Source organism: Juglans regia, chromosome 9, assembly GCF_001411555.2.
Source record: "Juglans regia cultivar Chandler chromosome 9, Walnut 2.0, whole genome shotgun sequence".
NCBI classification, from domain to species: domain Eukaryota; kingdom Viridiplantae; phylum Streptophyta; class Magnoliopsida; order Fagales; family Juglandaceae; genus Juglans; species Juglans regia.
In genome coordinates, this window is record NC_049909.1 from 15,281,108 (window position 1) to 15,295,246 (window position 14,139).

At 33.0% G+C, this 14,139-nt stretch overlaps 2 protein-coding genes across 3 annotated transcripts; both read left to right on the forward strand.

Moving 5' to 3' along the window:
• Window positions 1-126: 126 nt before the first annotated feature.
• On the forward strand, window positions 127-3,170 carry LOC108994314. 2 transcript variants are annotated; one of them, XM_035694148.1, is made up of 5 exons: window positions 127-182; window positions 337-458; window positions 895-978; window positions 1,085-1,188; window positions 1,344-1,411. In XM_035694148.1, exons 1-4 carry the CDS (start codon window positions 157-159, stop codon window positions 1,153-1,155), a joined length of 303 nt encoding a protein of 100 aa, XP_035550041.1. In that variant the 5' UTR covers window positions 127-156; the 3' UTR covers window positions 1,156-1,188; window positions 1,344-1,411. The 2 variants fall into 2 exon arrangements, 1 of the variants encoding a protein (XP_035550041.1); XR_004802427.1 differs by lacking the exons at window positions 127-182; window positions 337-458; window positions 895-978; window positions 1,085-1,188 and adding exons at window positions 2,414-2,493; window positions 2,848-2,974; window positions 3,070-3,170 and having other exon boundaries at window positions 1,351-1,400.
• A 2,565-nt stretch (window positions 3,171-5,735) lies between these two features.
• On the forward strand, window positions 5,736-11,236 carry LOC108994351 (2-oxoglutarate-Fe(II) type oxidoreductase hxnY-like). The gene is made up of 11 exons (XM_018969505.2): window positions 5,736-5,959; window positions 6,287-6,479; window positions 8,330-8,410; window positions 8,551-8,602; window positions 8,756-8,877; window positions 9,010-9,110; window positions 9,200-9,258; window positions 9,458-9,514; window positions 9,668-9,713; window positions 10,471-10,550; window positions 11,043-11,236. Exons 1-11 carry the CDS (start codon window positions 5,882-5,884, stop codon window positions 11,104-11,106), a joined length of 933 nt encoding a protein of 310 aa, XP_018825050.1. The 5' UTR covers window positions 5,736-5,881; the 3' UTR covers window positions 11,107-11,236.
• Window positions 11,237-14,139: the final 2,903 nt, after the last annotated feature.

The window sequence follows — 14,139 nt, forward strand, 5'->3', positions numbered from 1 at the left end:
TGTTTCAAGTTTTATTAACAAAAATGCACTACTTTTATTTTATTAAAGACTGCTTCAAAGATATAAATAATATGTTTGAATTATTTCCGAACAGGCGACTCCAAAGAGAGTTTTTTTATTGGCCCTTTAGACGTTCTACCTTCTTGGAGACGTACAATGGAAAGCTTCCATAGGAAGCTCCTGTAAGTTTTAACATTACCCCGACGGTGATTGCTGTGCTTTTGTTTCTGTATAACAAATGAGACTAGAAATTAACCATCGACTATTGTACTTTGACAATGATAAAATTTTTGAATATGGGTACTACTTTGTTTAGTTTTGGATTTGCTGCTTCAGGTTGGCTGGAAAAAGATTAGGTTCTCTGATTGCTCTGGCTTTGAACTTAGATGAGGACTTTTTTGAAAAAGTGGGGGCCTTGGATAAACCAATGCCATTTCTTCGCCTTCTGCACTATCCAGGTTTACGAACACGATTTCAATATTTATTATCAGCTTAATTGCTCCATTTTTTATTTTTATTTTTATTTTTTTTATCTTGGCACTATCCTGTTATCCGTTTTTGGGGGAGGGAGACTTGTGCATGTATATTGATAAGAATCTGTACGTTGCATTCCTTAGTTAATATGCGTTGCATGTATATTTACTTTGTAATTCTTTTCCAAGTCAGATTTAGCTTAGCAGCACCTTAAACTGGGTTGTAGGCTATACCTGAAGTTATAAAGGTACATACCTAGCCTAATTAATCCCTATATCCACTAAGCATTATGTAGCATAGCCTACCAAATGAAGGCAAGTACATATGGTTACTGGCTCACCTGTGCTTATCAGTATTTCAAACCAGTCATCCAAGCCCCATATATCTCGCTTACCATATGCTCTATAATTTTTATTTCAGGTGACATGGGATCTTTTAATGAAGAAATTTATGGTGCCTATGCTCATTTAGATTATGGAATGATCACTCTTCTGGCAACAGATGGTGTTCTAGGGCTTCAGGCTTGTTTATTGTTAATCAGCTGCAATGTCCAGCTCTAATTCCTTTTCACCTTCATAGTTGTAAAATGTCTTGGTTTTTATGCCAACAGGTCTGCCGGGAAAAATCCAAGCAACCACGAGTTTGGGAGGACGTACTTCATGTAGATGGGCGAGTACATGATTGCTAGTTTTTATCTAAAGGAAGTGTTTTCATGTAAGGATCTTGAGTCCCTTAGAATTCAGCTAAAAAGTAGCTTTGCAGAGTGGAGATGTAACATTCTTTGGACAAAAACAAAATTGCTAATAAAACTAGACTGATTATTATCTTACTTTGCCCCCCTTGAGAAATTTGTGTTCTTAAATTTGCAGGGCTTTTATTGTGAATATTTGGGACATGATGGAGAGGTGGATTAATTGTTTATTCGGGTAGTTTATCATTCTGTTAACTTGCTATTCATATTTCTTCTAAGAGAACCCGTGAATGTTTCTAGAATGGAACTTTCATATCTTTTCCTGAAATCAATAAAGATATTGAACAGGTCCTCCCCCTTCCCTTCCCCGACCCTCTCTTTTTGTTGTAGGTCAACTCTGCACAGAGTGATGCCAACTAGAAAGGAACGCTATTCTGTAATCAATTAGCTCCTTCGGCGTACCTTTTTTTTTGTCATCTTTGTGCAATTATAAACTCAAAAGTCAGAAATTATAGCTCAAAGAGTATAGTGAGGTTTTCCCTTTATGTGCATTATGTTCAAATTTATTAAAGTTCAGGAGTATAGTTCGCATTGAAAAAATATTATGTTTTAGAACCTAGTGGATTAAAGAAAAATGCATCTGTTTGATCTAATTGGATGGTTCTGTGGAGTATATTATCTGGACAAATAATCAACAAAATCTGAAATGGGCAAATCATGGCCAGTAAAGGTTTATAAAGTATTGGGTTTATGCTAGTTTAATCTAATTCAGCTGAACTTCTATGCAAACGGTGCTCCTTCTTAAATATTTCACTGCTATTCTTGAATGGTTTGATTCCATAATAAACTCATATAGCATGGAACTTAAATAATTTTCATACATCTTGTGAGCATGAGAAAATTATTTATATGCTCTATAAATCTTCATTATATGAAGAAATGTTTTGTTATCGTTTCATAACGTCTCAAGACTATAATGCATTATGTAAAATGGAGTCTAGGAGAAGGGAATCCATTACTGCAAAAGATACTGAATTTTTCTTATGTTAATATGCAAAAAAGCGTGCATGTTTCAAATGCTATAGATGAGTGTTTCACTTTCTTATGCCATCTGCCATGTATGCTCACTTATGTTTTGATGGTGGCTTGTGACGACCATATATGTCATAGTTTCTGGTGTATGTAGTTCTTCTTCAGGATTCCATGTTACTAGTCAGAACTTTTAGATTGAAAACGTCAATGTTGCAGGCAGCTTTTTTCTTAAATCCCAACCCAGACTGTCTTGTAGAGTGCCTGAAAAGTTGTTGCAGTGCTTCATCTGCCCCAAGGTATGATATAACTGGTTGCCACTTTTTCATTTTCCTCTGTACAAGCACACAAACACGTGCCTGTTGGACATTTGATCCTGTAAGTAGCAATGCAAAGCTTTAGTTTTCTCTATTTGAGAGTTTGCTCAGTACTATGCATCGCTAGTATGATCTACAACAGATTCATGAGTTCCATTCCTCCAAATTTTTGTCTTTTACTCTTTTTTTTTTTTGTAATTTTTCATTTATGGAGACCGAGAATATGTTTGAGATATCCTCACAAAGTTTCTTCATGTTGTCTTCTTACTTCTAATTGAAACTAATAGTCTCCGTGCATTCCTTTGTAAACATGGTGTTTATTGGTTGTGGATGCAGATCAGATATCCCCCAATTCGTAGTGGCGACTACCTAGAAGAGAAGCTCAGGCTTTTATACTCCTCGTAGGGTAGAGTTCAAAGACATGGGTGAACTTAGAAGATTTGAAGTTGCTGAAGTGAAAGATGTATGTGTACCTGGTACAATTTAAACAAAAATATGAATGAAATAATTGCAACTTGGACTTTTTTTCCTAACTCAGTTATTTTCTCTGTGTTGTAGGTTTAAATTATGATCATGTGATGGCATGCATTCTCTTTCAAAAAGGTCTGTTTGGTTGTTGGACTGTACTGAGATTAATTCAGTTCAGTTTAATTTTAAGCTAAGGCTAATATCCAAACACTCAACTCTTAAATCACTAAACTCATCTCAACTCAAAACCTATTTACATGTAGGACCCACAACATTTTTCAATTCAACGCATCTTTACACGCGGGATCCACAACCTTTTTCAAATTTCCATAAATATATCTAAACTCATTTTAACATCAAAACACATCAAAACTCATCTTAAGTAGGCTCCACAAAACTTACTCCACTATCTCAACTCACTATTATTAAAAAAGAACTCGACTCAGCTCAATATCTAAACGCAGCCTAAAAGTTACTTGCACTAGAAATTTCACTGCTATGATGTGAGAAAAGAGACCTGGAGATGCTGATTGTTGAGTCAATCTCTCAAAAATATTAAAGCCATTCTCAAAGTATTTGGGTTATTAGATCTTGAAGTGTTATTAGCTTGTTTCCAGCAAAGACCTTGGAAGTTAGAATTGGATGCACAAGTTTCGGTTCTGAAGATCAGTTTTATCAGATAGATGGCTGCGCATTATCTTCATTTCATCATTCTCTTCGCAAGGCCAAAGGATCATAATCTGGTTTAGCAGCATATAGGATGCAATATGCCCACATTGTTAGATCTTTAAGGCGCCCATAAATGTAAGGTTAAAAAATATATAATACAAAGCAATGAAGATAATAAAGCTGTTAACAAAAATTAATAACTTCATAAACATTGAAACGGATGGTGCTGTCCATTTTTAGGGACAACATGTTCATAATTTCAGAGAAGGGGGGCCAAAATTGGTCACAATCTGAAGTTTTAGGGATGGAAATTGAAACGTGTTAAGCTAAATTTCAGTATTGGAAATGCATAGAAGCACGTAAATAGTTTACATATAACTAAAAAAAATACTTGTAAGTTTGTTTATTGATACAATAAATAGAAGTCGTCTCATAATAAATAATATGTACATATATTGGTAGCAGAATAAAAAAAAAAAGTTACGTTATTATGTTTTTTAATTTATATCACTCATTTTGCTCCCTTGGCGTGCCATGTGGCTTACTAAAAAACTTAATTTTTTTTTAAAAATATATTCAAAACAAAATATCGTCAAAAAATATAAAAAGAAGATTAAGGCTCCATTTGGATACAGAAACGATTCTATCTCATTAAAAAATAATATTCTAATAATATTTTATTTAACTTTTAACTTTTATTTAAAACTATCTCATCTTATCTCATTATCAAACAGAGCCTAAAATCCTAAATTTCCTCTATTTTTTTTTTATGTTTGTGTTTTTTATTTTTGTAATAAGCCATATCAAGAAGATAAAGTGAATCGTATAAATTAGGAGATACAGTAATATTTCTAAAAAAATAAAGAGAAATAAGCATGTGAAATTATTCATCTCACAATTTTTATTCAAATTTGTGTTTACAAATCAAATAAAAACTACATATATACAGGGGTAAGGGCTTCGAGTCTAACTCTTATTTGCACACCATGCCTTAAGCATTGGTATTGGCTTCATTAAAAGCTTAGTTAAATGTAAAATATGATGAATTTCATCAAAATAGAACTATATTGGATTAGTCAAAGGGATAAGTGTGAAGTTTTGAGCTATAGTAAATGGATGAGTTTCTTTAAATTTGAATGGCTACTATTCACTCATCAAATCTATTTTTTATTCACTTTTAATCTCCAAATATCTTTTTTATTCACGTTTAATTTCTAACCGTCTTGTAATAATAATGTAAGAATCAAATTAATTATTAATTAATATATGATTAATGTAATTATAAAATATGAAAAAATAAATAGAAATATTTTTATTAAAAAAATAATATTATATTATTATTTTGATGAATTTAATAATTAATTTAATATGAAATTATAATTAGAGAAATTTTGAATTTATAAAAATTATGTAATTTTTATTAAATTTTAAAAATAACATTAATAGAACCAAGGCCAATACTCTAATCCTTCGCGACACTTTTGTCAAACATTCAAATTTTTTTGTCGACTCCAATTTGGACCCACCTCAATTATTCTTAAAATTATTGATTATTTGATAAACGGGCTTTATATAAAGCCTTTATACCATTTTTTTTTATATTTATATATTGCCAAACAAAAAAAAAAAAAACTGGACTTGTTGAGAATCGAGATGACATTGTAAAGCCAGATGAGAGCTGAGGAATCATATTTTATGTACCACTGCTGCCACGTCCTATTAAAATAAAATATTAAAAAAAATAATACTATTCTTCCCACTTAAATTTACATTTCACTCTATATTTTTTAATTTTTTAATTTAATAATTAAGAAAATATTTTTTAATAATATTATAATATTTTTTAATTTTTAAAAAATATTAAAAAAATACATATAAAAAATAATAATAAAAGAGAAATGCTATCCTCCCGCTGATAATTTTTTATTTTCTTCACTTCATAATTAAGTAAATGTTTTTTAATAATATTGTGAATTTTTTTATTTTTTAAAAAATATTAAAAAATTCATGTAAAAAACAATAAAATTAAAAAAAAAAAACATAAAATGCATTATCGCAAAATAAAATTCTACAACTAACGGTAGCTCCCAGCGGTGGCTGGGAGCGGGGAGTGTAGCATGGTCCCAGTTCTTGCCGTACTCCTTTTCCACCCTCTGCTTCTCTCACCCATCTTGTTAACACTCTTATTTTATTCAAAGGCTTGGGAAGTTGATCCGTGAAGAGTTGGAAGGAGATGGCAGCAGCTCTGCAACTCCCAGTCATTGACCTGTCCGCACCGGCTCGATTCTCTACCGCTGCTTCAATCCGTCAGGTTCCTACTTATACTTCTTCATCTCGCTTCTTCTTCTTGTTCTTCTTCTGTGATCCCTACCAAATCCTGAACTTATATTAGGATACAATTATACCCTTTTAGCTCAATGTCCAAGAAGGTTTTCAGAAATCAAAATCACTCTTTTAAGGGAAGCAGTTGAAGAAAAAAATTACGTCTTTCTCATCGTCAATTGCATTAACAAATTTGTTGCTTCTTCCTTTTGCCTTAATGAAAATTTTAAACAATCGTAGAAATATCTAAAAGATGTTGTTTTTATGTATAAGAAATGCTTTCTTTCAAATCCTCTAAAGCAAATTTTTGTAATAGGCATGCATAGAGTATGGGTTCTTCTACCTTGTCAATGCTGGGTTAGAGAAAGAGTTGCTTGACAGGGTATTTGAAGAGAGCAAGAAGTTCTTCTCGTTGCCTTCGGAGGAAAAGATGAAACTGGGTCGCAAGGAACATAGAGGTTACACGCCGCTGTACGCCGAAAACCTCGATCCTACTTCGTCCTCCAAAGGTTGAGAGATTCTATCATTCTATTCTAATGTTCTACGTGTTTAATGCGGTCATTTCTAACTATTTGGCCAAATAATTCTAAATTCGAAATATTGATAATTTTTATTATGCATAAATTAGATTTAATGTATTATATTAGATAAGTTCACGAGCGATAAATTATTAAAATTGATTAGAAGTTTTAGTTAGGCTCAATAACTAAGTTAAACTCCAATTATAATTTATTGAACGAGTTAGACTACTTTTAGAATTTAAAAATCGACTATTATAAATTTATTTCAATTTAAAATCATCAGTGATTGACTTTCTCTACACAATCTCAATCACTCTCAATTCTACATTAAATGAACTACTAGAGTATGTTTTTAATTTCAAACACATTAGGATTACAATTTTAGAATCATCTTCACCTTAAATTCCTAAACTCAACCCATACCATCCTATAAATAGTCTCATGCATAGTATGTACACCTACCTCTTCAAGACTAGATTTTTTGTTTTTAGCTCTCTTTTTACTTTCAGCATGTTGTAGCCTCATCTCGCCCACCATGAAACACGGAAAGGCTACTATCATCTCTTCCTCCTCCTAATCACAATCACCATCGTCCCTCCATCGCACCGTCGTCCCTCCATCACATCGTCATCATTTTGTGTTGGAAATTTTAGAAAGCAACACTACACATATCTTGATCATAAATTAGGATTAATATACGTCAGCTAGTTATATATATTATTATTAAAGTCATTTATTTGGAAACTAGTATTTATGTACCACGCATATCATGATATTTGTAAGTACGTCATGCATCATGTTTCATTCTGCATATTATAGTTATGTATGTATTATGCATCTCACGTTGCATAAGACACGTAATCTATATTAAGATCAAGTACAATATAAGATTAGAACAGTTTAATCAAAAGGTCATTTAGATGCATGGAACCAATGCAGTTTCAAGATGGATGTGCAAACTACAGACTCAGCGTGGTCCACCATAGTATGCCAAAATACTATCAGTGACTCCCCTTGCGGCCACGAGACGTTGGACCAGTGCACAATCTCGCACATATGGTTAAATGTGTTGGCTAGGCAGATTAGTAAGATAAAATCAAACCAGTTAGTTAATTCAGATAAATCAGTCATGCATATCATAAGCATCAATATGATCAGTCATAATTTTAAGCTCAGCATGATCAGTCATAGACTCATTTTAGTTTGTTTTTATATTTTTAAACCACCATAGGTCAGAATATTTATTAAGGTAGAGCTGCAGGACTGGACTTAGTTCGGGGAGGAGTGACGATCATGTATAGAGATTTTAAGTTATGATTTTGATAAATTTTAATAAATGATTCTGCGCACTCTCATTTATGATTTCAGTATTTTAATTCAAAACAATTCTATTTATTATAAGAAATATTTGTATTTGGCATTTTTTTCAGAATAAAAGAAAATATTTTTAAATCAAGTTCGCTAGTAGCACTTCAGCTGTTCCGAAAATTTCTAAAAGTGATTTTATTCTTAAACCTGGGGAGTTGGGTGTTACATTGATGGTACATGCCGCACTGTTAGGATCTTTGTGGTGTTTACTAGTGAAAGAGCAAGATTATAACTGTATGTCAGCTAAAAGCTTATTTGATCTTTTTATTATTTGCTCCCATCTTTTCATTTTTATTATTTTTTTGTGAATTTGAAGCATTGATTCGTTGGTTGGACTTAAGGAAGAATGATTAACGTCATGTACAAGAAATTCTATCTCTTTCTGTTTTGTTTTGTGATTTTTTATTTTACTTAATGGAAGAAAAAGAAAGGAGGTAGAAAATAATAGGCTTCGAACTATTTCCAAACAGGCGACTCCAAAGAGGGTTTTTATATTGGCCCTTTAGAAGACATTACGACTCCAGTTGTTTTAAATCAATGGCCTTCACAAGGTATTGTAGTTAAGGTTTGTTGTTATTTGCTTTCTAGTGTTAACTATGGTATTTTGGGTACGATTATTTGGATATGAATTACTATTTACAATTATTAATATAGAATTTGTCTGTTTGTTATCCTGCCAAGGAAATTCTAGACGTTCTGCCTTCTTGGAGACATACAATGGAGAGATTCCATAGGAAGCTCCTGTAAGTTTTAACGTTTCCCCGATGGTGATTGCTGTGCTGCTGTTTCTGTATAACAAATGAGACTAGAAATTAACCATCGACTATTGTACTTTGACAATGATAAATTTTTGAATATGGGTACTACTTTGTTTAGTTTTGGATTTGCTGCTTCAGGTTGGCTGGAAAAAGATTAGTTTCTCTGATTGCTCTGGCTTTGAACTTAGATGAGGACTTTTTTGAAAAAGTGGGGGCCTTGGATAAACCAATGCCATTTCTTCGCCTTCTGCACTATCCAGGTTTACGAACATGATTTCAATATTTATTATCTGCTTAATTACTCCATTTTTTTGTTATCTTGGTACTATTTTATTCAACCATCCAAGCCCCATGTATCTCGTTTACCATATGCCCTATAATCTTTATTTCAGGTGACATGGGATCTCTTAATGAAGAAATTTATGGTGCCTCTGCTCATTCAGATTATGGAATGATCACTCTTCTTGCAACCGATGGTGTTCCAGGGCTTCAGGCATGTTTATTGTTAATCAGCTGCAGTGTCCAGCTCTAATTCCTATACACTTTCATTGTTGTAAAATCTCTTGGTTTTTATGCCAACAGGTCTGCCGGGAAAAATCCAAGCAACCACGAGTTTGGGAGGATGTACTTCATTTAGATGGGTGAGTACATGATTGCTAGTTTTTATCTAAAGGAAGTGTTCTTATGTAAGGATCTTGAGTCGCTTTGAATTCAGCAAAAGTGTAACCTTGTAGAGTGGAGGTGTTACATTCTTTGGACAAAAATAAAATTCCTAACAAAACAAGGCTGATTATAATCTTACTTTGTCCCCTTGAGAAATTTTTGTTCTTAAATTTGCAGGGCCTTAATTGTGAATATTGGGGACATGATGGAGAGGTGGACTAATTGTTTATTCCGGTAGTTTATCATTCTGTTAACTTGCGATTCATATTTCTTCCAAGAGAACCAATGAATGTTTCTAAAATGGAACTTTCATATCTTTTCCTGAAATCAATAAAGATATTGAACAGGTCCTCCTGCCTCCCTTCCCCGACCCTCTCTTTGTTGTAGGTCAACGCTGCACAGAGTGATGCCAGCTGGAAAGGAACGCTATTCTGTAATGCTCCTTCTGTCTACCTTTTTTTGCCATCTTTGTGCAATTATAAACACAATAGTCAGGAATTATAACTTAAAGAGCATAGTGTGATTTGCCGTTTGTGTGCATTGTGTTCAAATTTATTACTGTTCAGGAGTATAGTTCACATTGAAAAATGTATTTGTTTGATCTAATTGGATGGTTCTGTGGAGTATATTATCTGGAAAAATAATTGAAAAAATCTGAAATGGGCAAATCATGGCCAGTAAAGGCTTATAAAGTATTGGGTTTATGCTAGTTTAATCTGATTCAGCTGAACTTCTATGCAAAAGTGTTAGTTTTCAAATATTTCACTGCTATTCTTGAAAGTTTTTATTCCATAATAAACTCATATTGCAAGGGACTTAAATAATTTTCGTGCATCTTGTGTGCATGAGAAAATTATTTATATAATATGCTCTAGAGTCTAGACATCTTCATTATATGAAAAAAAAAATTGTTATCATTTCGTAATGTCTCAAGACTGTAAGGAGTCTATGAGAAGGGAATCCATTACAGCAAACAATACCGCATTTTTATTATGTTAACATGCAAAAAAGTGTGCATGTTTCAAATGCTATAGAAGTGTTTCTTATGCCATCTGCCACGAATGCTCACTTATGTTTTGATGGTGGCTTGTGACGGCCATATATGTCATAGTTTCTGGTGTATGTAGTTCTTCTTCAGGGATTCCATGTTACCAGTCAGAAATTTTAGATTGAAAACGTCAATGTTGCAGGCAGCTTTCTTCTTAGATCCCAACCAAGACTGTCTTGTGGAGTGCCTGGAAAGTTGTTGCAGCGCATCATCTCCACCAAGGTACGATATAACTGATTGCCACTTTTTCATTGTCCTCTGTGCACGCACACAAACACGTGTGCATGGTTGGACATTTCACCCAGTAAGTAGCAATGCAATGCTTTAGTTTTCTCTATTTGAGAGTTTGCTCAGTACTATGCATCACTGGTCTGACCTACAACAGATTCATGCTTTCCATGCCTTCAAATTTTTGTCTTTTTCTAATTTTCCATGGAAGACTGCAAACATTTGTAAGGTTTGCTAGTTTTTTATATGCTTGTTAGGCAAGTAGACTCTGCACTTTCGTGTGCAAGTGTGTGAATGTGTTTGTGCGTCTTTACAGATTTATCTCACGTTTTTTGTTCTGTAATTTTGTATTTATGGGGACCGAAAATATGTCTGAGATTTCCTCAATGTTCAGGTTTCTTTAGCTTGTCTTCTCTACTTCTAATTGAAACTAATAGTCTTCGTGCATTCTTTTATAAACATTGTGTTTATTGATTGTGATTGCAGATATCCCCCAATTCGTAGTGGCGACTACCTGAAAGAGAAGCTCACTCTTACATACGTCTCGTAGGGTGGAGTTCAAAGGCATGGGTGAACTTAAAAGATCTGAAGTTGCTGAAGTGAAAGATGTCTGTGTACCTGGTACAATTTGAACACAAATATAAATAAAATAATTGCAACTTGGGACTTTTTTTTCCTAACTCTCAGTTAATCTCTGTTCAGTATTGGCACCAGCATAACCACCATAACTAATACCATGATTAGGAGGACCATACCCATAGCCGGGTGTGCTATACCCAGAGGAGCCATATGGACCAAAACCACCTCCAGTACTCTGTGGCTGCATGTACCTATTGGATTCCATTCGACTATCATATGCATTTGGGTTACACCAAGATGCCCCACCTCATTTTGACACCCCCTGTTAGTCTCCAAAGTCTTGTCTAGCATTCTTGACTCATCAAAATGAACATCCCGGCTAAGAATTTTCCCTTTTTAAGAGTTACTTGCACTAGAAATCTCACTGCTATGATGTGAGAAAAGAGACCTGCAGATGCTGATTGTTGAGTCAATCTTTCAAAAATTTTAAATTCTCAAAAGTATTTGATTTATTAGATCTTGAAGTGTAATTAGCTTGTTTCCAGCAATCAACTGAGACCTTGGAAGTTGGAAATGGATGCACAAGCTTCAATTCTGAAGGCCAGTTTTATCAGATAGATGGCTGCATCATCTTCATTTCATCATTCTCTTCGCAAGGCCTTAGGATCATAATCTAGTTTAGTAGCATATAGGATGCAATATGCCCACATTGTTAGATCTTTAAGTCACCCATAAAGGTAAGGTTAAACAATATATAATGCAAAGCATTAAAGATAATAAAGCTGTTAATAAAAACTAATAACGTCATAAACAATAAACGGATGGTGCTGTCCATTTTTAGGGACAACATGTTCATAATTTCAGAGAAGGGGGCCACAATTGTTCACAATCTAAAGTTTTAGGGATGGAAATTGAAAGTTTTAAGCTAAATTTTAGTATTGTAAATGCATAGAAGCACGTAAATGGTTTACATATAACAAAAAAAAAAAAAAAAACTTGTAAATTTGTTTATTCATACACTTAACACAGTGCCGATGCGGAAGTCTGCTACATCAGTACTTTAGGAGGATCCTCCATATGAACTATACAGTCTGTTACAAATAAGGCATCATTTCCTAGGTTGTGGGCAACGGAATTGCCTTCACGATGTATGTGCCTAAATTGACAGTGTACATATTTAGCCATAGAAGCTTGAATATCTAAAATGAGCATTCTAAAATAACTGTCATTTTGACTTCTCTGATAGACTTTATTAACCACTTTTTGAGAGTCTCCTTCTAAGACTATCTTGCTCAATACCAAAATTGACTGCTGTGAGAGCAGCTGATGGCTCTTATAGAAGTGGATCAGGAAAAGAAGCTTGTTTCTTCCTCAAAATAGCCAAAAAATTTCCTTCATTGTCTCTAACAGCTACACATATCTCTGTTTTACACTGACTTATATCAACTATCACATCTCAGTTGATCTTACAAGAACCTTGAGGTGGACTCTCTCATGTAACTCTCTTTGTGTTTGTAGGTGATGTCTGGGTAATCTCTCTTGATTCTAAAATAGAAATATCTATCAGCATTTGATTCACTTTGTGTAATACTGTGTTTGGATCAATGAGTATGTTCTTAAAGAAAAATTCATTCATTCTTCACCCTAGATAATTAAAGATAGCTCTATCAAAATACTCGAAAGAACATAGAGACGACTTTGAATATGATCGAGACACGTATATATAAAGCACCTGTTTGTTGAATAATATAACGACGACTTGAGGACAACTGTTCAACTCACGATTTCTATTCCCATTCGCCGTTACAAATCAAATGAAAGCTGCACTTTGGTCAATATTATCGGCCCTGCATGTGGACTTGTTGAGACAACATTGTAAAGCGACGTGAGAGCTGGTGAATCATATTTCATTTCCTTCAAATCAATATTTACCACCTCTCCAAACTACTAAAATTGTCACTTTATTCCGCAGTTGAAACAATAAAATTACGATTTACCCTTTAACCATTAAATACAAAATAAAAATATGTCATGAAGTGAGTTAATTATAGAAAAAAAAAATGATCATCATATTGTTAATTTAAAGGAATATATTATAATTTTCTCTTTAAAAAATCATATTTTATTCTACATTACATTATCAAAAAGCTATAATACAGCACATTAATCATATTTTAACGAAGAAAATATCTCAGCTTTAGATTCTCACAGAATATGCTCTACTCGGCTTTCACATCACTCCTATCTGCACATTTATTGATGAAATGAGTCTTGTATCCAAAATTATAAGTATATGTAACACTATTTTATATTTTTTGCAAGGATATGGGAGAGATATTTTTTGAAAGTGTTTTGGATTGTAGCACTTTAAAATGTGTTTTTGGTGTTCATTTGAGATAATTGTTTGTGTTTAGTAAGGGAAAAGGTGGACTGAGAGTCAGATAGATGAAAAAAGTGATTGGCATGTAAAAGGATGGAGGTAACAGGAAGACTTGGTTATTTTTCCTGGGATATAAGGAAGTCCAAAGCTTCTAATTTGTCAAGATTTTCATTTGTTATTTTTGTTAATTATTTAAAATTAATTATAAAATAATTATATCAATATCATTATTTTTTTTATACTACTCATTTAATATCTATATTTGTTTTAGTAATATTAGGTACGATATTAAACAATAAAGTCTATTATTAAAAAATAAATCTTTTATGATAATATCAAATTTATTCAAATTTTTAAAAGAAGTATGCTTTACACTCGTTTGGATAATAAGATGAGATGAGATTGTAAATAGTAATGAAATTATTAGTTAAAATTAAATGAGATGAGATGAGTTGAGATGAAACAGACATATTATTAATATATATTTATATCCAAACAAGTATATTAGAGATATCAGAGAATATCTGTATCCAAACGGGCCTCATGACATCTGTAGAAATCATTTTACATTTGATATAAGATATACAACAATGCTAAATTAGATTCGTGAAAAAATCATAAGTT

Excerpts from the sequence above, each read along its gene's own strand:
- LOC108994314 (XM_035694148.1), top strand. The coding sequence starts at position 157 with ATGGAAAGCTTCCATAGGAAGCTCCT. Across the intron at positions 183-336 it reads AGCTTCCATAGGAAGCTCCT|GTTGGCTGGAAAAAGATTAG; the intron begins GTAAGTTTTAAC and ends TTGCTGCTTCAG. Across the intron at positions 459-894 it reads TCGCCTTCTGCACTATCCAG|GTGACATGGGATCTTTTAAT; the intron begins GTTTACGAACAC and ends TTTTTATTTCAG.
- LOC108994351 (XM_018969505.2), top strand. The coding sequence starts at position 5,882 with ATGGCAGCAGCTCTGCAACTCCCAGTCATTGACCTGTCCGCACCGGCT. Across the intron at positions 8,878-9,009 it reads TCGCCTTCTGCACTATCCAG|GTGACATGGGATCTCTTAAT; the intron begins GTTTACGAACAT and ends TCTTTATTTCAG. Across the intron at positions 9,259-9,457 it reads GATGTACTTCATTTAGATGG|GGCCTTAATTGTGAATATTG; the intron begins GTGAGTACATGA and ends TTAAATTTGCAG.